Source organism: Thunnus thynnus, chromosome 15, assembly GCF_963924715.1.
Source record: "Thunnus thynnus chromosome 15, fThuThy2.1, whole genome shotgun sequence".
In the NCBI taxonomy this organism is placed as follows: Eukaryota; Metazoa; Chordata; class Actinopteri; order Scombriformes; family Scombridae; genus Thunnus; species Thunnus thynnus.
In genome coordinates, this window is record NC_089531.1 from 11206594 (window position 1) to 11230752 (window position 24159).

General features: G+C 39.3%; 1 protein-coding gene across 2 annotated transcripts in view; it reads left to right on the forward strand.

Moving 5' to 3' along the window:
* Positions 1-24159, forward strand: part of samd12 (sterile alpha motif domain containing 12) — a 112524-nt gene that overhangs the window by 220 nt on the left and 88145 nt on the right. Inside the window, exons 1-2 of one of the 2 annotated variants that reach the window (XM_067612555.1) lie at positions 102-774; positions 19627-19835. In XM_067612555.1, coding sequence (XP_067468656.1) covers positions 714-774; positions 19627-19835 — 270 coding nt within the window. In that variant the 5' untranslated portion in view covers positions 102-713. Of the gene's footprint in view, positions 1-101; positions 775-19626; positions 19836-24159 lie in introns of those variants that run through there. The other variant, XM_067612556.1, reaches the window with a different exon arrangement.

Sequence of the window (24159 nt, forward strand, 5' to 3'; positions counted from 1 at the left end):
TAGTTACAGTTACCATGATGAAAGGAGCACTGAGCTGCATGGTATGCACGGCTCAACCCGGACACGGTCGGGTCAACTGTGAAAGACTGTGATTGGGTGATGTTGCAGCCTCTGCTCTCTCCGCATTACGTACACTGTCCTGGTCATCGTCTCCTATTATTGCACTGTACAATTGAAATGATACACCGCTGGTGTTCAGCGCTGTGCTACATGGTCTCACACCATCAAGACGCGTGTTAAATGCGCAGGCTCTTTCTGTATTTATATTGTTACTGCCTGTCAGTGTGTGCGCCTGATCGTAAGCTCAGCGATTGGAGACAACAGGTCTGCGACCGAGGAGCAGTTCCTTTGCATAATCATCTCCAGCGTGTCGCTGTGCTGTCTGTTCTCTGGAGGATGTTGGAGCCGCGCATTGTTGAGATCTGTATCTGACTCTTTTCTGAGAAATTATATTGTCCTGTAGATAATATTCACCGGGCTGCTCTGTGTTGTGTTGCAACAGAGCGCCGTGCGTGCGCTCATCCTGTTCCACAAGACCAGTCTGCTTGAGACGGCTCATCTGGCAGCAGGTGGTGTGACATGTGTACCGGGGAAGTCACTCGCTTTTCCCCGTGATTGTCAATAAATAGTTAGTTAAGGTGCTCGCTCCGGACATTAGAGGTGAGAAAAGTGCGCGTCTGCCGCGGATCTCAGTGACAAGCCAGTGACTCGGGATGCTCGGCCAGTCTCCTCACCTTATCGGAGGCATCTTGTGGATCCAGAATCCAATGAGAGGTATGTTGGAAGGAGGGGGGGGGGAGAGGTGTCACATGCATGCAGTGAAACCAGCTCATTTCCTCAAAGGCTTTTCCAGACCAGTGCCCTGTTTTGTGCGTTTGGCCATGCTGGTATGAATGGTATGAGACTCTGGCACTCCTGCATACTTACCCGAGATCAGGTTATTCATCTCTGACAGCCATCACAGCTCACATAGTATCATGCACATTGTCCACATGTTGTGTTGTTTGACCTGAGCCCATCTCTCCTGTTCCTCTTCTGAGATTTATTGAAGTTGGCTTGTGTTGTGGACTATCATGCTGTGTTTGCCATTCAAATATTTACGTGAACTGTCACTGATAGCACAGATTAAACAGCAAGAGGATTTGCATGCAACGTATGATTGGAAGATGTTGTTATGCAGCATGACTTCTCATATTTTCCCATGTCAAGCACCCAAAAATAGACATATGTGAAGCCACAAATTCCTGTTTTGAAAAATTCTATGCCAGGGATTTTCTCTCCTGATGTTTTGTACAAATTTGAGTGAGAGTAAACTAAGAGCATATCAGTTGAGTTTTAAACCTGAATCACAGAAGTCATTCTTACAGACTATTCTCTCACCAGGCTTGTGCATATTAAAGAAAAATAAATGAACAATAAATTAATTCCTTATTGTGTTTGACAAATCTCAGCCCCCCCTATATGTGCTTTTAGATTAAGGAATTTCTGATACAAGTTGTGCCATTCTTGCTCTAATGTTGTAGCTGTTTTATGGTACTGACAGCTGACCTACAGGTATAAAGATGTCGCCACCTGTTTCAAGCTTGAAACATGTCTTTAACGGTATACATTGAGCACAACAGCAGCTATAACACTGAACACTGCCATCCTGCCAGCATATCACCCAGTACAGTTTCATGCATCTCTTGAGAATCGTCTTTTAAAGCAGTAAAAAAAGGAGGCAGATGCTGCAGCTGCCTGCAGATGCACACTTTGTTCCAGTACTGAATGGTTTATCCGTTGTACAGTTTTATCCCTTTCTGGTTCGTTCGTTGCCAGGATAACACAGATGAATAAAAATGATGGGTTAGTATTTTAACAGTGTCTCTTTGTTAGCTATCATACCGTCGTTATGGAAAAAAATATGCTTTATCCTCTCCACAACCTTGAAATTCCACAATTATGATATCACTATCATGCTCATCGAATAATCTCACATTCTCCTATTAACCAACTGTTGTGATCCTTTCACAACATTTAGTTTAAAATACCAAAAATTGTGAAAACTTTTGTTATTGGTGCAGAAATGCAAACGTAAGTAATCACAGAGTGAAATACAGTTTCATTACAGTTTGTTACTTGAGCAGTTTGTGCAGCTGTAGGATAACTCATTGCATTCAATCATAACTCACTGACTTGTGTCATTGACAGGGATGAATTATGATTCATGTCCCCATCCCACCGAAGCTGCAGTAACTAATACGTCCTCTAGAATTAGGGAGAAAATAAAAAAAAAACTGCACTTCGAAACACACAAGGTCAGATCAAATTTTGCTCGAGCAGCCAAAACATCCTTTACAGCCTGATACTGTGACTGCAATATGATACTTTGAAGTACTTTGTCCTGAAAGAACTGATGATTGTGCCACATTTGCCTCAGAGAGAAAACTGGACGTCATACAGGCTTCAGTGGTGGCAAGTAACTCACTCAAGTGCTGCACTTTAATATAATTTTGAGGTACTTGTACTATACTTGAGTATTTCCATTTTATGCCACTTTATATCAAAGAGGTAAGACATTTAAAATATTTTGCAAAAAAGCAAAGAGTTTTGTTTTTGATTCTTAATCATTTCACAACCCCTCAGATTTATCATGTGATGACAACATGTTAATGAATAAAGATATAGTATCTTTACAGCAGGGCAAGTACTTTTACATTTGAGACTTCAGATACATTTTGCTGCCACTACTTCTGTACTTTTGCTGTAGCATAGGAATGCAGGACTTTCATGTGAAATGGAGTGTTTTACTTGTTTTGTTTGTACTTTTTCTTAAGTAAAGGATCTGAATACTTCATCCACTGCTCATAAGATTTAAACCTGCAGTGCGGAACTTTTACATATAAATCAACGTCCGTTACATGCAAGCCCTTGCCAAAAGAGTTGACACAATGCTGATTAAGCCTATCACTACCAGATAAATCTCCCTGTATTTCACAGTATACAGAGTTTTCAAATCTGGTTGGGTTTGACGTTCCCTGCGCATGCCAGATGAACGCATACTGCAATGCACACTAGAGACCTCCGCCAGCCGAACCGGCTAACTTCCGGTTAGCTCTCTGCTAACTTGAATGGGGATAAAATGATTTAATTGTGCAGCTCTTCAAGACTTTCCAAATGTTATCGGACTGAAGGGATCAATGATGATAGTGAAACGAGTCATTTCACAGGGGTTGTGTGACGCTCAAAACAATTCATGCACCATTTTACAGCTGCAACAGTAGTGACAGAGTAGGCTAGAGCTGAGCCCACGACATAAGCATGTGTCGGTAGTGTTTTTGTAATTACTTTCACTGCAATGTATGTATGTGTGTGTGTGTATCAGTGATTATTTGGACAATCAAATAACCTTTTCATTGTGTAGAATCACTACATTTTTTGCTTATCACATCTTAAATGAGAAGATTTTCAGTGTCTACGTTTAGACATTGTATAGATCAGTCACTGATATAAGCAACACATATAAGCAAGAACCATCCTTTTGTTGTATGTTGTATCTAACATCTCGCTAAGATGATGCTTACTGACTAGTTTGTTTCAGGAGATTGGAGCACACTGACTTCCATTTCTAAATTAGCCACAGTTAGCTAAAGGTGTTATTTCTTTTTTTTTTTTTTAGATCCTATCTAATTAAAACTAGTTTTGTTTATTTATTAGCAGTACAAGCAAAGCTGTCCCTGTGGATTGGACAAAGCTTGCTCCAGCACCATCACTTTTAATGTTAGATGAGACAATTGAGAAAAATCACACAACTCTGCAGTGTCACTGTTTTCTGTCCCACTACTCCACCAACCCCTCTTAGACAGAGAATATAGGTCAACTATTTAATCATTGATAACAAATGAGAAGACAATAAGCTCTTTGAGTAACTAGCATTTTTGAGAGTGCTTACCCCCCATTTGAGCATTAATTTGGAAAGCACTTTCACTTAGCCATATTTGGCAAATTCAGTCTGTGCGAGATGACAAAACATTCCACAGATGACTGCAAAGGTCTGTACTGAGAATACTTAAAGCAGGCAAGTGGTTTGGTTTAATCAGGTTCTATAAATGTTTGGTTTGGGAGCATTGATTTCTTTTGCATGCAGCCTTTCTGTGTTAAAATCAATACACCTTTTAAAATTACTGGTGAGTCTAGCATAGATATCAAATGCTTGGCTGAGGATGAGATGATGTATTAGTGTCAGAATTGTTACATCATAAGCATGCTAGACAGTTAATCTGATACCCTACTTGGGAGAGATTATATAATCAGTGTTGAGTGAAGGTGTGTGGCATTGGTAGACCCTGCTAGTCCCCTTAAAGTCCCCCTACACTCAAAAATGTGTTTTGCTTATTGTTACTGAATGGTTACTGGATGTTTGACCTTCACTGTGCAGAGTGATATATGTGCAGAGTTTGACACTAGAAGGCTGAAGGAGTTTAAGACATGTACCTACGAGCATCACATCCAGTTTTGGACGCCACTTATGGTAAAATATGCAGGTAGGAGACATCATGGACCAGTGGTTAAACTTGTGAAATAAAACATATTTGCATATTCACAGATTTGAAAGTAAATTTAACTATTCTTATGAAAAAAACAAATCAGACATAACTTATTATTCCATGCAGTGTTTTTTAAATGTCTAAAACATGTCTAGAAGGCATCTTTTCACATTCTTGTACATGTAAAAATAGTTGTTCATATGCAGTTGCACTTATGCTTGCAGGGTCACAGCTAATCACAGATACAAATACAGATTCATATCACTTGTGACTACTAATTAGGCACAGCAGTTCGAGGCTCCTGGTGACAAAGCTTTAGATCATTCTGCCTCGAGTCCTCAGTGCGGTTGGAGACATCATTGTCACAAGTACTTTTGCCTATAACAACTGATATGGATAAAAGTCAAGACTTAATCTTGTGCTGCGTGATATGACAGTGATGACATACTTACCCCATGTCATTCTGACTAAGCTGCGCTCAGACTGATAATAGCAGTGTGTCAGAAACGAAGCGTGCACAGTGCATTTCATTGTGATCGCAGCGTTTGAAAAGAAAGCTCTAGCAAAGCATGGGTAAGGCCAATCAAACAGGTGCATATTCCAGGTAGATTACATTGTAGCATAAATAGTATACGGTTGTAATAATGCTATGATTTATTACTGTCTAATTCTGCTGCTTGATCCAATGTCAGGACAGGAGATCAAATTATTGCTGCTGATATGTTTCCAGAGCTGCTAAATCTTTCCTCAAAGTAGTGTAACCTGCTGTGCAGCATCTTTGCATCCAAGAAGCCTTCAAACTGGACTTTTTGTTCATGTTTCATCTTCTCACAGTGTCTCTAGCATCATGCGACTGCAAAATAGCCCTTTGCCTTTTATTTTAAAGGGGGACGTATCATTCACATTTCCATATATATTTATTCTATGTTTAATTCTGGGGTATCTTTCGGCTACATCTATTTTTAACTTATAGTGGCCCTTTATGCAGCCTGTCAGTTCAGCCTCTGTCTGAAACAGGCCATTTTAGCTCCTGTCTCTTTAAAGCCGCCCTCCTGATGAGCCCACTCTCTTCTGATTGGTTAGCTCTCAGAAGCTGCCCCTTGCAGGCTTCCGGTGGTTCGGGAGGTTACATAAACAAACAGTTGTGGTAGGATTTCACTTCTTTTTCTCTTTCTTTACTCAAAATGGAAACTTGTCAAATACATGTTAGAACCCAAATCCAATCCAAATACGCGAGTGGACGCAAACAACCCATGGAACAACCTTAGCAACAAAGAGTACAGAATGGAGGTGTGTTTGCGGGCATGCGTGACCAATGTGATGTCATCACAAGCAGGAAGTAGAGGTAACTTTGCAAACAAAGCGTTCAGAGCAGGCTGAAGCCCTGGCTTTTGATTGCAGGGAGCATTTTCACGTACGTTTACCTCAAGTTTTTGACCTTTGATCATATTTAACACAGACATCTGACATCATAACAGTATGAAAATAACAGAAAATCAAAAAACCTATATGTTCACTTTAAGCCGTGCTGTTTTTGGTCTTAACACAGCCTAATGTTTTTATGACTGCTTTGGGAAATCTATTAAAAGCTGTGTGGGGCAACAATGAACAGCTATGTTTGATGTAGACACACATAAACATGTGACAAAAGCATATATGCATGAATTGCAGGCACACAGACACACACACACACACACATTAGAAGTGGACCCCATGTCCAGCCACAGCAGTGTTTACCCCTGTGGCTGAGGTTGTTCATTTCACTCTTCCTCTCTTGCCTCTGTGCATCAAGCCCCCTTGATATGTCCTGCCCTGTTCTGCCTGCCTGTGCACCCATTCAGAAAACTCGTTTTAAACCCATCCACGGGATCTAGCCCAGGAATAGAATTAGTAGAATAAACATGTTCATTTGAGTCGTTGGAATAGGATTACATTTTAGGAAAGTTAATTAGGTGTTGCCTAGTGAAGGAGCATCTTTCCAACCTTGCTCAGCAGAAATGGGATTAAGATGACAGAAGATTTAGCAAATGTCATAGGAGAGCAGTGTTGTGTAATCATCCCTTGGGTGGACCTACAGCCATCTTTGATGTGTCCTTCTAAAGTGCTTCTGCATGAAATTCAGAATGAGAACTAAGCAGAAAATAAAAATAGAAAATAGAAATGGAAAAAAAAGTAGTAGTGGGCACAAACGTCCTCTAGCCTTATCAACATTCACAAATTAGACTTCATCAAGAGACTTGCATCTCTTGCAGGATTAATATAAACTGCAAGTAAATGGATGGCTCTGTCTAACAAATGTCAGGGGTTAGCTCATTACAATTCTATTGGGTCTGTCTCCAGTGCTTTAGCTGGCTCAGCTTGCATCACTGTGTCTGACTGTCAGCTTGGGAGAAACAAATCCAGGAAAAGGTGAAGCCAGTAGGGTCTAGTGCAAGTGAAAACACTTTGTCTTAATGCAACGCTACTTTATGTTCACTTAGTTTAACCACAATTTGCAGGAATGGGCTCATATTGCCCACTTGTACAAGTATAATTTCAACTGAGAAAAGCTTTTGTCACTTCTGTTGTGTGTCTTTTCTTGTTTGCAATGGTACTGTATCAAATGATAGGTCTTTTTCACAGCAGATATTCTGACTTGTCATAGTAGAAAAACCTTAGGTGTTATTAATAATACTAATGATGGGTCCTTTCTATTCCAGCCTCCCAGTAGAAGCAGATAATGAAATTCAGCCATCATTAATTAAATCCTTTACACCCGTGTTTTACACCTGTGTTTTCCTATGACAAGTGAAAAGGTCTTCTATGAAAAAGTCAATTAGTCAATTAAATGATCACTCAACAGAAAAGAGTCAACAATTTAGCCAATAAAATGTTTTTTTTATGTTTCTTTTTTTTAAAGACTCCCAAAAATCTCTGGCTTCAGCCTCTCAGATCTGACATGTTATAGAGCAAATGAGTAATTGAGAAAACAATTAGCAAATTAACCAAAAATGACAATTGTAAGTCACAACTCTACAAATTAAAAAGTATTTTTAGGTATAAACCAAATTCTGATATGACATTTTGGGAAGTACTTGTATTCACTTTCTTTCTGGGAGTTAGATGAGAAGATGACACTCACATATTTGGCCATTAAATATGAAGCTACAGTTCTCAAGATAGAAGACTTGTCCTATATCCCTTATTGTTTCTTGTCAAAAAATATTAAGACATTCATAGCTAATCCCATTCTTAGTTATTCAGTGAAGATTTGGATGGATGTTCATAAATAAATGAGACAACCAATTTCCCTCTCCCCTAAGACACCCATCACGCTCAATAGCACTCTGCCGCTAGCTTTAAGAGACCATTCCTTCGGGGTGTGGTCGCAGAAGGGCATAAAAAAGATTTTTACCAAGGGGACACATTGATGTCTTTTGTGCATTTGAGAGTTGGTAATCAAATTCCAGCCAAATACTTCTTCAGATATTTACAGGTACGACATTTCATACAATCCAAGCAGAGAGGCTCCTTGGATAGGCCCAAGTACTTTATTGCTCAAAACAATCTGAACAGATGTATATCACAAATACATGATTGACTATGTAAATATTTTAAGACTAATTCAATAGCACTAAAAGAGAAGTGGGAAAGGGATCTCCAGATCACAGATGATAACTGGAGCAAGAATAACAAGCAATCACAGAGAATTTGCATTCATACCAGGTTTAAGTGCTGCAATTACAAATTTATACATAGTCTCTCAGGCATAAGAAAGGCTCTATCTTTCCCTGCTGCAAACTGGAGACTGGTACATTCGTACATATGGTGTGGTCTTGTTCTAAGCTCAGACAGTGGTGGCTGGAGATTGAGAATATTCTTGAAGAAGTTTTATTAAGGTAAATATCTTTATTTCCTGTGATTTACAATGTTGGGGGACTTGACTGATCCAAATCTTCCCTCCCCAAAGGATAAAGGGTTTTGTTATATAGGCAGCCTAGATATTACGGCTGCCAAAAGATGTATCACATCTAAGTGAATTCATGACGATCCCCCTAACATTACTTAGTGGACTAATGAGGTAAATTCATGCCACGAGAGGAAGTCCACAGCTGTTCCGTAGGCTAGAATTTTTACACTACAAGATATAACATGTTTATTAGTGAGCCTTAGAGATACTTGTAGGCAGATTTTGTTATTTTTGGACAGAGCCAGGCTAGCTGTATCCCCCAGGTTCCAGTCAGACGTTAAGCTAAGGGACTGCTGCAGAAACTATATATTTACTGTAAAGACATGAGAGTGGTATCGGACTTCACATCTAACTCTCAGCTGGAAAGAAAGCAAATAGGTGTATTTCCCGAAATGTCAAACTACTTGAACGATTTGATGTAGAAGCCATCTGCATACTTTTTTTCCAAGTATGTATAATTGGTGCTGCTTTGGAAAACCCCAGGTAATGTGGACCATAACTATATTCTCAATATTTTCAAAATTTTATGTGTTACTTTACATAACCGCAGCCTAAAATACTGCAGCCCTGTGGAGAAAATGAATTGAATTTAAATCGTGCCATGTGTTTCGAATTGTAGCTATTTCCATAATCATGCCACACCTGCACTAAGACTTCTCAGTCACTGTGTTAAAGTGTCACCTGTAGCCTCGGGATGCTTTGAGCTACTGTTCAATCAATTTGAATTGGAAGCCATATGCCATTTTTGCACTTGACACACTCACTATTTGCACATACTGTGGCAGATTCACAGCAATGGAAGAGGGGAAAAGGTGTCAATTTTCCATATTTAGATCTGTTGAATATGTAGAAGATGGAAAGCAAAATGATGAGAGGCTCTGTGTTGTCCTTGTTTTATGTAAATGCAGTTCAGTATCTGACCTCTATTTAGGACTTTTTTAATGTGCTGCAACATTAACCTGGCTGACAGCGTAACCAGACAGGGCAGTACAACACCTACTGTACACAGCATTGTTGACCTTCATGAAGTCTGAGCATGAAGCGAATTAAACCCAAGGGAAGATATAAATATTGCTGAATGTTCCAGTCATTCGTTGCTCATTTCACCATTGTAAAGCCCTTTCAGCCTTTTGTGCGTCTGTCTTCTCTGTGACAAGTGACTTTGTGCTTTTTGTGAATATTCTGCACCATTTGGCACCCTGTTGTGTCGATTGCAGAAACTTGGCGGCGTGTCAGCTCCATTCTCTGATGACCATGAAGTTCTCTGAGCTCTGTACTGCTGACTGATTGAAGCTGCTGAACTAAGACAGTTTGTGTGTCACACAATATTACTGTGGGCACAGATGGACGGAGTCGGTGTCAGGTGAAGACAGTCATTATGTGTCGTGTTTAAGCTGTGATGCAGGGTGGATTATTTTAGGATGGAGCAGATACCTTAGTTTTAGACAGGTTTGATGTTTATTTAGATTAATTCTATGAGAAGATATTTGACTCTTATATAACTGTAAGACTGCTGTATAAGAGTTTGGATAGATACAAAAAATTGATCTGAAGTGTCAAAACCAGATGCTAACGAGTGTTGTCAACCACTTATGGCAGTGCGTCCGACTGTTTGAAAGCAGCTGGATGGCAGAATTGCTTTAAAGTGACAACAAAAAACATTCAAACTGTTAATTGTGATTCTTACGATGCAAGTGAGTGGTGAGGAGTGGTGGCAGCAGTGCTAATTACAACACTACTAATTTAATCAAGCACTTGAAAGAAAAACAGAGTGATTGGGTACAACAAACTGAAATCAGCTGAGACAAAATTTTAAAGATCCAGTGTGTAGAATTTAGTAGCATCTAGTGGAACGTACTTGACAGAAATGGAATATAATATTCATAAGTATGTATTAATTAGTGTATAATCACCTGAAAATAAGAATCATTGTGTTTTTGTTACCTCAGAATGAATATATCTACATAGTGTGTCGCCATGTTGCGCCATCATGTTTCTACAGTAGCCCAGAACGGACAAACCAAATACTGGCTCTAGAGATGGCCTTTTCCTGCTTTTTGTGAGTTTCACGCCCACCGTAGGTTCTCCTACACGCTTGGAAGGAGAAGGTGAGGGGTGGTGTATTTAGTTGGTTGCAATCTGCAACCTCACCGCTAGATGGCACTAAATTTTACACACTGCACCTTTAAGTAACAAATGTGAGGTGATGTTTAGTTTTTCTATTATTTTACAAAAAAGCTGGTGCTATAACAACAAAAACAAGACTGTGTGTAATATCATGCTGTATTCACAAATTTGTAGGGTATGCATCAATACTTTGAAGGTAGGTCTTTAATGTATGGAGTATATTCATTGTGATAATGAGAAACTGAGGACCTCATAATGGCTTATGATAAAACTGGTAGAGGATCTAAATGTATGACTCTCAGAAAGTTCAGGTAAAAGCAAAGTTTTACTGTGTAAATGATCATAAAACAAAAGATGGTTGAGCAGCAGGCAGGCACAGCTCAGTCAACCGGAACAAAAAGGGCAAGGCAGGCAGGCAAAGAGTTGAAAAGGGCAGGCGCATGGGCATAAAAAGTCAGACAGGGAGGAACTAGACGAGCAGACTGCTAAGGCTGGGTTGCGAAACAGAAGACCTGACAGGGAACTTAGGGAGAGGAGAAGGTAAAAAAAAAAAAAAAGACTGAATCTAAATGTGCAGACTTGCAGACCGAACGGGCACCTCCCTGGGACATCCCTGATACAAGGACCAAATTCACCAAAGCCACAAGCGGACTTTTTGAAGACTCCCTGAGAGTTCACTTAGGGTTCAGACTTTGTCAGGATTAACTTGAAAGATTGTCCATAGTTTATAGCAATATGGGTGCGATGATGTAAAAAGAAAGGAATAGTTATCACAATAAAAATGTTTATTTCTTTTAAAGGACGTTTTAATTTCTGACACATATGTATTTGGTAGTGAGGTTTGATATTGCGTACAGTAGACAGACAAATAAATAATTAATAAATAATTCTGGTTTGACTGTTATAATGCTGTGCAAAGGTTGGTTTTCCTTCACCTATGATGTTGACGGTTTGATGTGCATACAGGGTCACCTGGATATTCAGGGGACTATGTCCACAGGTACCTTTGGGCGACATCCAAGGAATTTATTAGCTGCTCATGTAAAAGGAAATTTCTATCCCCTGCTATACTATGCAGAACTGAACTTTGAGCTTTGGGTTACAGGGTCAGGAATTTCAATTCATATCCATGGAAACTATTGAGATCTGAAGTCTTAGCAGTTAGCATATCATCCCCTCATGAGCCAGCCTCTCTGTTTGTCTGAAAATAAGTCCGTGGTTACTGCTACAGTTAAAGTTTGTAAAACAAACTTTATAGCAGGAAGAAGGTGAAAGGTTCAAAAGACATATAGTATAGCAGAGTTTCTTATATTGGTGAGACACAGAGAAATCCGAAAGTTCCCACTTAATCTGTATTAGTTCCTGTTGTGGTTGCCAATAGAGGAAGTTTGTGTTTCTTATCAAATATTTATAGATGTTACTCAGCTCCAAATTAAGACAGTCTATTTTTGCAGTCCTTTTACTGTCTGCCTTTGAAGCAGAGCACGTTAACAGCTTTATGCCTGGGATACATGCTTCATGGTGAGCCAGAGTGAACAGTAGTTATATTTAGCCCATATGTGTTTGTGCTGTAAAGTGGGTCATTTCGCTCTGTCTTTTTCTTTCTGGTTCTGTCTCACTGACTTATTTTGCCTGTCTTTCTCATCCTCACTTTCTATCTCCCTGCAACTTTTTCTTTTCATCCTCTCTCACTTCATCTGCCTCCTTTTTCTTTTTTATCCTCCCTCGCTCTCTACAGCTGAGAAATGTTCAAAGCTGAGCACATCTGTGCCTGCTTGACACAGGACCAACCAATCATAGCTGATCAAACCCCGGGGTTATAGAGGGCGGTCTGTGAAGTTTGAGCACAGTTAACTTTTGATAGGATGTCAGGGTGAATTAAGATCCCCACAGAGAGTCTAGCTGGCTGGCTAACTCGTTACATGACTTCACTTTGATAGTCCGCCGTGCAGTCAATCCTCATTGTCTCAACAGCAGACATAGTACGAACAGATAAGTTAACCTAATCAGTATATAAGAAGCAAAATGAAATGTGCAACATTTTTTAAGGCTTTTGAGTGAACACTGTTGCTTGTGTGTTTCATATCTTAATTATATCCTGCCCCAATGTTTTAATTTTAATTTTAGTTGCTCAGTAATTGCACTAGTTTTTTTAATCTCCTATTACCAATCAGTTCTGATTAGTGGGATTCATGTGTAGGCTTTGTATGCATTAATGAATTTACTAAAGCCAGCAAGCCTAAAAGGAACTCGACAAAAATTCCTTCAGATGTCATGTCCTGTTAGTAATGGGTCATTACATGTATATTACCCGGCTAAGCTTACACAACAGTGTCAAATTTAACCTTTGTTGCACCAACCTGCTAAGCATGCAAAGAGGACGTAGTGGAGTGATCGAGCTGTTAAATAAAATCTCATTAAATTGACAGAAAGTGACAGAAAGCCCAATAATTGGTATTTCACTTGCAGCTGTTTGAGCTTTTAGCCCACTAATGAACCATATCGTGGTAACAAATTCATACAGCTTTATGCTTTTTACGTGCAGCAACAACAGAGTTGACCCACTGAATGTTCTGTGCTGTGAATGTTACCTGAGATCACCTGTGCTCCTGGAATCTAATTGCGGAGAAGACTCATGAATTTTTATGTTGCAGTGAAGGCGTAAAAGGCAGGTCTGTTAATGACTTATGGATCATTTAGGGTAACAGAGTGATGGCCTACTTACTTCGGTGTTCGAGGCAGAAACACCTTAGCCACGCGCTGCATGAAGTGGGATACCTTGGCGGCTTACATAACTGAGTGCTCTCATTCCTCTGAAAACAGATACACCCGTTCTGTGTGGCACCGTGAAAAAACATCTCTAAGTACAGTAGACTTTAGATAGCTGCAACATGTAGTTGAAAAAATGACAACTCAGGTTTTGTTATGGAGCAGGAAACCTAAAATTTTACCTAGCATTTTTCTCTGAGCAGAACAATCAAGGATTTTTCTCCCTAAAAGAGTTTTCATTGATTAACACATTTAACTCCAAATTGCACCAATGGCTGCTCATTAGCCAGACGTTGTAAAAGGTAGCTTTAGGTGTGAAACAACATTAATGTAGTAGCTAAAGACAAAATGTACCAAGAAGACCTGCATTTCCTAATATAAATTAACAGCTTTCTAATTAAAGAACAAGTAAACAAGATAAAAAATTTGACCAGACTTTTTGTACTTGACAGTTTTTGATTCTTGGTGCTATAGGCACATTTTAGTGGATACCCAAAAAGTATTGAGGTTTGATACTGAGCCCTAACGAGTGCCTTTAATGGTCATCTCTGCAGTGTCGTAAATGAATCGCTAGTCTCATTCTAAGATCCCTTGGGAGACTTTTATTCTAAGGTTTGCAAAAGAATGGACTAGAAAGAAGAAATCATCCATACAGTACATACACATCTCCCCAATTTAAAATCACAGAGCAGAAAGCCCATCCCACAGGCTCTTGTCCAAAACATCCTATGCTGCAGACGACGTGCTTCTCTCCTTGTCTCTTTATACCCTTCAAAGATATTCTAATTAGTACTTTAGTAAGCGTGTAACGAGGATCTGACTGTGTCTTCTGTCCCATACTGATGGAAGCGCTCTATCCAAGGTCCTCAGGGTAGACAGCTGAGCAGACACACTCTTCTCTCACATTCACACACTCACATTTCTCACATTTTTTCTAATGTGGAGAGCAGTGGATGGATTCACTTGACACCCTATGTAGATTTGCTAGTTTTGCTCACTTTCTCAGAGCAGACTTGGTGAGAATCCGCAATTGCAGAGTATTAGGAAGACATTTTGACACGTTTGTGTGTGCATATTTGTCCATGCATGCACACACAGGTTTGTGTACAAGTGCACATATGCATACCGTTGTGGAATCATGCAAATCTGTGAATGTGTGTATGCCTGTGCATGCATCTGTGAGCTGATTGGAGAGTGATGACAGATGGAGGAAACTGACCAGCTCTGTGAAAAATATGTGCCAAACCACACAGTTAATTATTCCTAAACTGCCTGGTTATTTTCAGTGTTCAGAGTTTTTTTTTTTTTTTTTTTCATCCATGTGAGAGAGACTGATTCCTGATTCAGCTCCAAGCCACTGTTAACATATAAAGAGAGTAACAGCTGCGTGGATGACTGAAATGTCATTTTGCTGAGATCCTGCCAGTTTTGGTGCCAGACCACCTCTTCAAATTCCCAAGAGCGTCTGTTGGCACAATTGGTTTGATTCGGGAATGAATGCAGCCACGTTCTTCCTGCGCTTGTGTTTGCCTATTAGCGGGTTGTGATTAGCTTCACCTTTTGCTAAACGTCCTGGAAGCAGGCAAAAGAACAAAGGACTCATAGCTGCAGTGCAGAGTTGTTACAATCTCCACAGTCATCTGGCCTGGCTTACCCTGGCCTCTTTCTCCAGGCTTTGTTTCTGGGTCATACAGTTGATTCTATTCACAAACAATTCATTCTGCTCCACTTTGAGAGTCAGCCAAAGAGAAACAGATCACTATGAGCCTGAGCGCCCACACAGAGCAAACTTCACTTTTGATTATGGACCCACTACTGGTTTCACTTTGAGCCAGCACTCGCTCTGAAACAGTCTCTGGAGCTTCTCTAGTTCTCACAGTTTGAAATATGCATTTTATTTTGCAGCTGGGTTTGAGTCATGGGGATGGTTTTGGGGAAAGACAGACTGACACGTCAGCCCCGATAAATTTATATCATTCATTTGTCTGCCTCAGTTAACTTCATCACATGCCCAGTTTAGAAATGTAACTTAAATGTAACTATTCAGCAATCTAAATTCTAAAACATATCACAGCATTTTGTAAATTCATTGAAGCTATGTAATTATCTTTATTTTCTGCTGTTTAATTTTTTCTATACAACTTAATAGTAATAATAATAATAATAATAATAATAATAATAATGATAATGATAATATACAACTTTATTTATATAGGACCTTTCAAAATGCAGTTACAAAGTGCTTTACAATAAAAACAGAACATATTTAAAACAGAGAGATTAAAAGCCACAAAAAAATCAACACATAAAACACAAAGGGAGTAAAAGGCAGTGCACACTTGTTCAGGCACGCCACTTTATTCAATTATCAATAATTGTCAGTGCTCTTCTGCTGTTTACTTCACCTGTAGAGTATCTTCAGCAGTGATGAACTTGAACAACCTGAGAAAGAAGTCCGGACTTCAAGTCTACACAGAAATTTGAACCATGTTTTGTGTCTGAAATATTTTTCCACTGGAAAATTGACATAATGATATCAGCATGCAGACTAAAATAATGTAGACATTGTTGAGTATTCTAATAAGGCAGATTGTTAGTCTTGTTTGTTATGGTGACTCTGATGAACATTATGATCTAGACGATGTTCTAGTGTAAACTCCTTAGTCATTATTCTCTGGGTGAGGGGTGATGTAGTGCAGACATTCCTAACAACAGAGAAACATCTGAGGTTCAAATCCTGTCTGGATATCTAAATATTTATTTTTTTCTTTAGCAGCACCCATCTGGCCCAGAATCCTTGTGTAGACATAAAAGATAGAAATGATTAAGCTGACTACATGCTCCTCACACACGCAGACGTACACGTTGCTCTCGGTGGCTGGTATTTCTCAAATTCGATTGGTTGGTAATGGCTTCTTGTTCAAAACCATGTACCAGTAATTAAGAGAGACAGAGTTATGTAAGACTAATCCAATTCTTTATAAATCTTCCTCTCAATAATAGCAGTGCATTTGGCTGTGCTAGGATGGCTCCGTTCTCTAACATTTCCATGTGCGCTCCATTAATTTTCTCCCCTCATTTCCCCCCTGTTTTACAGAATCTCATTGAGAGAAAAAAAAGGGAGTGGGAGAAAGGCAGACATCCTCCCTCATCTATCTCTCTTCCCTCTGGATGCTTGCACAGCGCATGTCAGGGAGGAGAGAGGGAAGAATGTAATGGTGCTATTTATAGTAACTGTTGCTGATAAAAAAAAAATTTAAAAAAAAAAGCATTTCTCTATCTCCTAGCCCCCTATTCACCCACCCCTCTTCCCTTTTAAAGGATAGAGAGCAAATCAGCTGTCCTTCCTCTCTATGCTGTCTTTCTCCACTTCCCTAACCCCTCTCATCATCTTGTCATCCATCTCTCTATCCCTTTAGTCTGCTTGTACCATTGTTCAGATGCTTTTAGCGGAGGATGTATAATTCATTTCTCCTCCAGAGTGGTTGCACACCACACCGTGAGGAGAAGAGGGGAAAGAGTGAGCCAGGAGGAGAGAAGAGGGGAATAAAGAGCGAGGGGAGGCAGTGAGAGGGAGCCGTGCTTCGTGCCGTGCATCTCAAGTTGGCTTTGTTTAAAACATGGCCCACTCATGTATATTCTCTCTGTGTTTCAAACTGGGCATCTCAAGGCCTTGGCTTGTTCTTAAAAGGGATCAAAAGAGAGCACGTCTGCAGCTGTACTGTGTTTGTGATATTATTTTATAAAGAGCTGTTGTCCAGGGTGTGTCATTTCCAATGATTCTTTATACCCTTTAAAACTTGCAGAGAAAAGTACATGAGGAAGAGCATCGCTGTGTGACATTGCTTTTTTTTTTATTTGGACATTTTGCTGACTTACAGTGAGTTCAGTAATAGGAGACGCGTATATTCCTTCATCTCCAGTTTGTGTCAGCCAAACGGATATCTGTGCAGGCTTTCTGACAGAATGTAAAGCAATAGTCCTGTGTCCCTAGAATAATCAATGAAAGCAAAGACAAGTGTGTTTTTTAAAGCTGGGGCTGAAACATTTTCATTGCAGTTCTGAGAGGAGGGTGTGACCGAAGTTAATAGTTCACTGAAATATATTGAGTTCCTGCTTTGTCTTCCCAGGTGTACGGCATGTCACAGGAGGAGGACAAGACCACCCACAGTACAGTAGCTTTCACACTCCTGCTGCTGTCGTATAGACTGACAGCGCAGATGTAGCTGCCGGTGTTATTGACTTGTTTCAATTCAGTCTGAACTGTGTCAGAGTTGTTGTAATTGCTCAGTGACAGTGGCCTGAAATAAGTCCTTAATTGGCTGTTTTCCTGGTTTTGCTGGCCTGCCAACTAGCAGATTGAAATGTTTGTTTGGCTGATATATGGCTGTCATCTTTTTAATCCCAGCCAAGAACCAATTTGTTCATGAGGGATATCAGGGGCATTCAAACATTTAGGCATTTGGGCATTGCTAAGATTCATTTCCTGTTATAGCATGTGTTTGTAACATCACTTTTTGTTATAGACCAGTAATGCCTGTCTTAATTCTTGTATGCACTGATGTGCTTTTCTTGCAGATTTCATCTATATTCTTTTTTCAATTTCATTCTCAGGTCTCTTCTTGTAGCCCATTAAGCAAAGTAGAATGTGCAGCTTTCGAAAAATATTGCTTTGACCTTTAATCCACCGCTGCAGCAGGAGCTGAAGCAGCCTTCAGGTGTGATGAAAGGCTGTTTGGTTCCCATTCCACATAAACGAGCCGGCTGTGTTTTTCAGAACAAGTGGGCAGATTGCATGATGACAAATGGCCTATTTTGGTGACACCTCACAACTCACTGCTAGCTGTCGCCTCTGTGTTTGCATCACTGCCTGATGAGACTAAAATAGTGCCGGAGCCTAACGCTTCCTATGAAAAACAAAACTAAAAATAATCACTTCATGGAGGAAATGAAAAGGTAGTACGATACAAGTTTATAAGAAGTAATAGAAGCTTTCTACTGATATGTGACTTTTGTCCTTCATCTCTTGAAAGCTCCAGTCTACAATTTATAGCCTCTGCTGAAAAAATAATCATCCTTACCTGGATATGATTTGATTCACTTGATTTAAAATCCCTCTTCACTTTCAAGTCCACTCGCTTGATTTTGGCTGCCAATTTATGTCAGCCATAAAGCATAAAACATGAATTTTACATAGATTTATAGCTGTAAAAATGTTAATCTCTCATCAAGGTCTGCAGCTTTCAGTTTCACCAAAGAGACACTTCTCTCAGGCTGAAGATGAAAGCTGCTGCTGTAGTGCTCAGTTATCATTGTTGGGTCACGATGGCATATGGGGGAGACTTTTCTGTCCTTTTTTTTTGTACAGGGTGGTTTGAAAACTTGAATATAAGATGAAGTAATTCTGTCTTGTGAGTTGCGAGCAAACTTCATGCAAGTCAAACATCTATGACACACACATGTATTGTATACTTTATATTTATACAAAACAAATGTGTCCCAATTCCATACTGCATGAAGCTTACAGAAATATGTGGACAGTGGTGAGACACCATATGGGATATCTCAAAATGCAAAACATAAAGTAAATATTTAGAAAACCATTTAGCTTTCTCTTAAGTCCCAGTTTATCTTTCAGCACACATGTTGTATCATTCACTGTTAATATATACAGTAAAGTGCATTTAATTCTCGTATACTAACTGCAAAAACAGTATATTATGTCAGACTTAGTATTAGTATGGCTCCAGTTGCTACTCCTCTACTATGTCATATTATCTGGCGCCATCTAGTGGAATCTGTGCAGTGTAGCATTTAGTATGGTTCAATATGCTCACAGAAGGAAATGTCATCAGTAGACCAAAGATTGACAGCAAGAAATTATAGAACAGTTGGAAAGCAGCTTAAAAAAGATATGCTTTTAAAATCTATACGATTAAGTGAATTTTATAGCACTATTATGGAAGCCAAAAGTACTGAAAAGCAGTCATATTTAAGAATTTCTACAGTAAAGTACAGCTTTAATACACTTACCATGCAGTTTTAGTAGACTCCTTCTAGATACATAAAATGTACTCTTACTACAAAGAGCTAGCTTAGTATAGTATATAATACTTTCAGAAAATATACTTGTGTGCTCCTTGTGTCACCCACCTCTTCCAGAGCATCCTTTTCTCTGTCTTCCCCTGTCTTCTAGTCCTGTTTCTTCTCTGTCTCTGATCCAGTCATTTATTTTTGCCCTCTCGCCCACCACAGCTGTTCACTGCAACCTGAGCCAGAATGGCATTGACCACCAGATGTGCCCAGAGGACATGACATCACAGCTGGAGGAAGAGGAGGAGTCCGTGGACGCCGGGGCTGTGCTGCTGGACGACGACAGCCCAAGCTACCAGGACATCAGCCCCCCCATGTACCAGCGCCGCTCGCCGCCGCACCGCTCTGTCTCTGAGTCTGAGCTGACACGGGTAAGAGTTGGTCCAACGGCACCCTACATAGCTTCAGTGTTAGATTAACCCTAATAGAATCATAAATACTTCAACGGCTTTCGCTTTCCAGTGTAGACTAATCAACTCCAAATAACTGTCAATAAAGAATCACCTCTTCTGAACAATGACACTGTAAAACTTGCTGTCCATTTATCTCAGTGCTCCTCTGCTACGGTGGCTTTTGTAAGTCTACCACTCGGTGTTTGTTCATTTAAAAATAGAGAATAGGACAGTAAATGACTCTACTAGTGCTTTAATGTTACACTGGTTGGTGTCCTTCAAGTTAGACAAGTGGGTTTGTAACTGTAATAGTCACTTGCTGATGATGCATTATCACTCTACTAGTCATTTTCTTCAGTGTGTTACAGGATGGTAAAAACTGTACACAATGTCTTTAGTTAAAATGAGGAATTTCTTTACCACCTTCTTTACTACTTTGCACCTGCAAATCCAAAGATTTTGAGATGGGATGTATGTATTGTTACTTTAAGTTTCAATCAATTACAGATAAGATAAACTTTAAATAAGCAGATCATTTTAAATCTATTCTGAAAGAATTTCATGAGATTCACACACATTTGTATCTGTAGCCTTTATTTTATACATTAATTGTTTTTTGACCACTTGGGGGCAGCAGAACAAGCTGTAAACACAGAATTGACATACAGTATTATCACCTTATGAAGTTATTATGGTGAATGTGTCAGCAAACAGTTGCTTATTTACACATCCAGTGGGCACGGAGCGGCATTCATTTGGAGTCATGTTTTCGTCCACCCAAAATGTAAGCCCAATATTCACTCTGCTTTTTGCTCACTTTTGATCTTTATCAATTCCTGAAGGAAATATAGCTTTTGAGCAGCACCACAATGCCTAAGTAGAGCCTCACAGCTGCTAGCATGGCTGTAGGCTATAATTTTGTCTCCACATCAGTCTCACTCAGACAAGAAATTCATATTGAGGGCCACTTTTGCACAGCCTTGAAACAGCCTATCATTTGTATCTATAGCCTTGATTTTTAAAGCGACATTCATTGATTTTTTTTTTTTTTTTAAGACTTGGGGTAAAAAATATATATATGGTAAACATTATACCTGCTAAAAATCAGTATTTTAGCATTTTGTACAGCCTTACAGGCTATAGTTTTCTTTTCCACATCAGTCTCAAAAGAATTTCATATTTAGAGCCACTTTTTCACCACTATAAAACAGCCTATCAGTTGTATCTATAGCCTTGATCTTAGAGCGACATTCATTAATTTTTTTTTTTTTTTACCACTTGGGGCAGCATAACAAGCTGTAAACACAGCATTGACATTCAGTATTATCACCTGATAAAGTTACTATGGTGAAGTGGTAGCAGACAATTGCTTATTTACACATCCAGTTCAATAGTCACTCTGCTTTTTGCTCACTTTTTTTTGTCTCATGAAGGAAAAGTAGCTTTTTAGTAGCTAAATGTTCCACTATTTTCACCAGCTAGTTGCTAATATTTCTACCATTATGCACACAGTGGGTTCATCACTTGATTTGAGTGATAAATCTGAACCAAAATAGTAAGGTTGTGAGTTATAAAACCAAAACAGTGAGCTGTCTTTTATGTGTCAAGTACTTTGGTTTTTGACCAAACACATGCAAAACTAATGACATGTCCATCAGCCTCAGTTGTGCTTTGTTTAGTGCTAGTTAGTAAATGTTAGCATGCTAACACGCTAAAACTAAGATGGTAAACAACCTGCTAAACATCACCAAGTTAGTGTTTAACATTAGCTCAACCTCAGGCACCACTGTGGCTAAATACAGACTCACAGAGCTGCTAGCATGGCTTTAGACTACAGTCTTGTTTCCACATTAGTCTCCCTTAAACAAGAAATTCATATTTAGGTCCTGCTTGCACTGTGGTGGTTTAATTTCTTTTATAGCCTACCAGCCTTACTTATTGCTAAATCGATTGTATTTGTGGTCAAATAACAAAAACATGCTTGTACTGTAATTTGACTGCATGCCACACACTATACTGATCAACCACCCACTCGACTAAAATAATCCCCTATGTTCCACACATGTACCTCTTAAATACAAACAGAGAAATTAACAGGGAATAAACAAGAAACGACAAGCTGTTGTTTCAGGCTGCGTTTCAACTCTCCCTCCGTGTTTCTGATAATAGATCAAAGGACCCATCATCAGCAAAGCAGAATAAATTCCTCACTTCATCTCCAGAAATAGACCTGTGGTTGGGACAGTGGGAGGAGACAAGAGAGTGATCACTCCTGACGCAAACACACTCTCATATTCTCTTTTCTCTGTGTGAAATCTGTGGTAATCAGCTGTCAATCAAAGCAAGTGGAAGTATTTTGAGTCAGACACGGTCCTCTGTGTAAACCCTGGATGAGCCTTTGAAATATCAGACAGACATCCAGGCCTGGGTTCATATAGTACAAATACACACACAAAAACACACACACACATGTTTACTTAAGTCACTTTTGGGGTATTTACATAGACTTATATTCATTTCCTGGAGACTTACCCTAACTCTAACCCTAACCACTACATGCCTAAACCTAACCCTAACCTTAACCACTGACCCAAAAATCAGCTTTTTTACCAACTGGGGACACAGCTTTTGTCCCCAGTTGCACAAACCATCCCCAATCAACTGGTCTTAAGTCTGGTGTGTGTAGGTCATACCCACACAAATACATATAGCATATAAAGTGGAGATGCTCTTTTCTTTCTGGATTTTTCTACAACTGTGTATATCTAAGTTAATATGTGGTGATTCTGTGGGGGGAAAAAAACACAGTATCTGTAACTTGCCGTGTGGTTTGTGTTGGTATCATTATGTAACTTAATATCACGGTGTTATTCCATTTGAAGCCTGAATTGCATTAGAGACCTGGAGGAAGTACAATATTAGCTGAAATAATTTAACTCTCTGAGCTTATAGTCTCACTGTTGTGTCTCTGAATTGCAGTTAAGAATGACTTTTTCTCTTTTGGGGGAAATTCAATAGATTAAGTGCATAAAGACTGTAATTACATAGAATGGCAATCAATTATATCATGCAATACAGCCACGGGGCCAAGTAATATTTAGTAATATTTAAAAGGTTTGAGCTTAGCCTAATTAAGAACTAAATGGAAGGTTTGCCTCATAGGACATATTCACTCACTGTTAATCATTAAACCTTGTTTTTACTTCTCTGATCTAAATTGTGGCGTAGTATCTGGAAATGTGTACATGTTAAAGGGTTCAAAGACTTAAATTAAAAGAGACAAGAATAGATTTTTTTACTTTGCACATCGAGGTACACGTCAAATAATACTTCACTGGTATATTTGTGGCCAACTTTTGTAAATGTTTCTTTTTATACTACCGCCAGTATAACACCTGAGTTGGACATGTTTTCCTGCAAAACAGCAGAAATAAAATTGGCAAAATTCTGATTTAAATCAGGGACTTTCTGGTCAAACAGTAAGTTAACACAATTTTGAGTTTGAACAGACCTGTGATACTCAGTGCTACAGATGAATTTTGGCCAAGGCCAAAAAAGTATTAAGGTTTGATATCCAGCACTATAATGTTTCCTCAGTGTGTTGTAGGGAAAGTTTTACAGGATTGATGACTTAAATGAAGATACTCTTGTTACTATGTCAAAAATATTCAAAGGACTGTTTTGTCATAGGAAAATCATACATTACAGCTCATTCATCTAGCTCTCATAGTGCTTATAGTCTCAAAGACTATAAGCACCTAGTTTAATGATCCCTCAATTAGCACTGAATAAATGTGAGGACTTAATAAATCCAGACCTTAGTGTCTACCTGTGGGAAGATATATTGTAGGTCATCTCAGTTCATAACATCAACAGTGTTAGTTTTTAAATATTAGATTAAAGCTCAATCCTGCGCCAAGGCTTAGCCATAGATTAAACATGAGGCATAAAACAGCCATTTAGACTCAGTGGATGGCTTTAACATCCATAGTAAATCAGCTCATCTCAGTCATAATCAATATCAAGCCCAAGGTGAATCTTCTTGTTTGGTGTTAACACACTCTGGTATGCTTTATGGACCCTGGCAAATCCCAAGGTCAGGGACTGTGAAGGGGTCTGACTCTTGTGTACTTTCTTTGATGTGCTTGAGTAAAGTTGGCACTGCCTGTAAATCCAATTTCAAACAGAGGCTCCTTATGAAGGCTTATTAATTTATCCAGCATAGCGTGTTATTCTCTGTCAGCCATCCACAGCTCTCTGGACTCCACTCTACCCTGTCCATGCATGCATACACATACACACA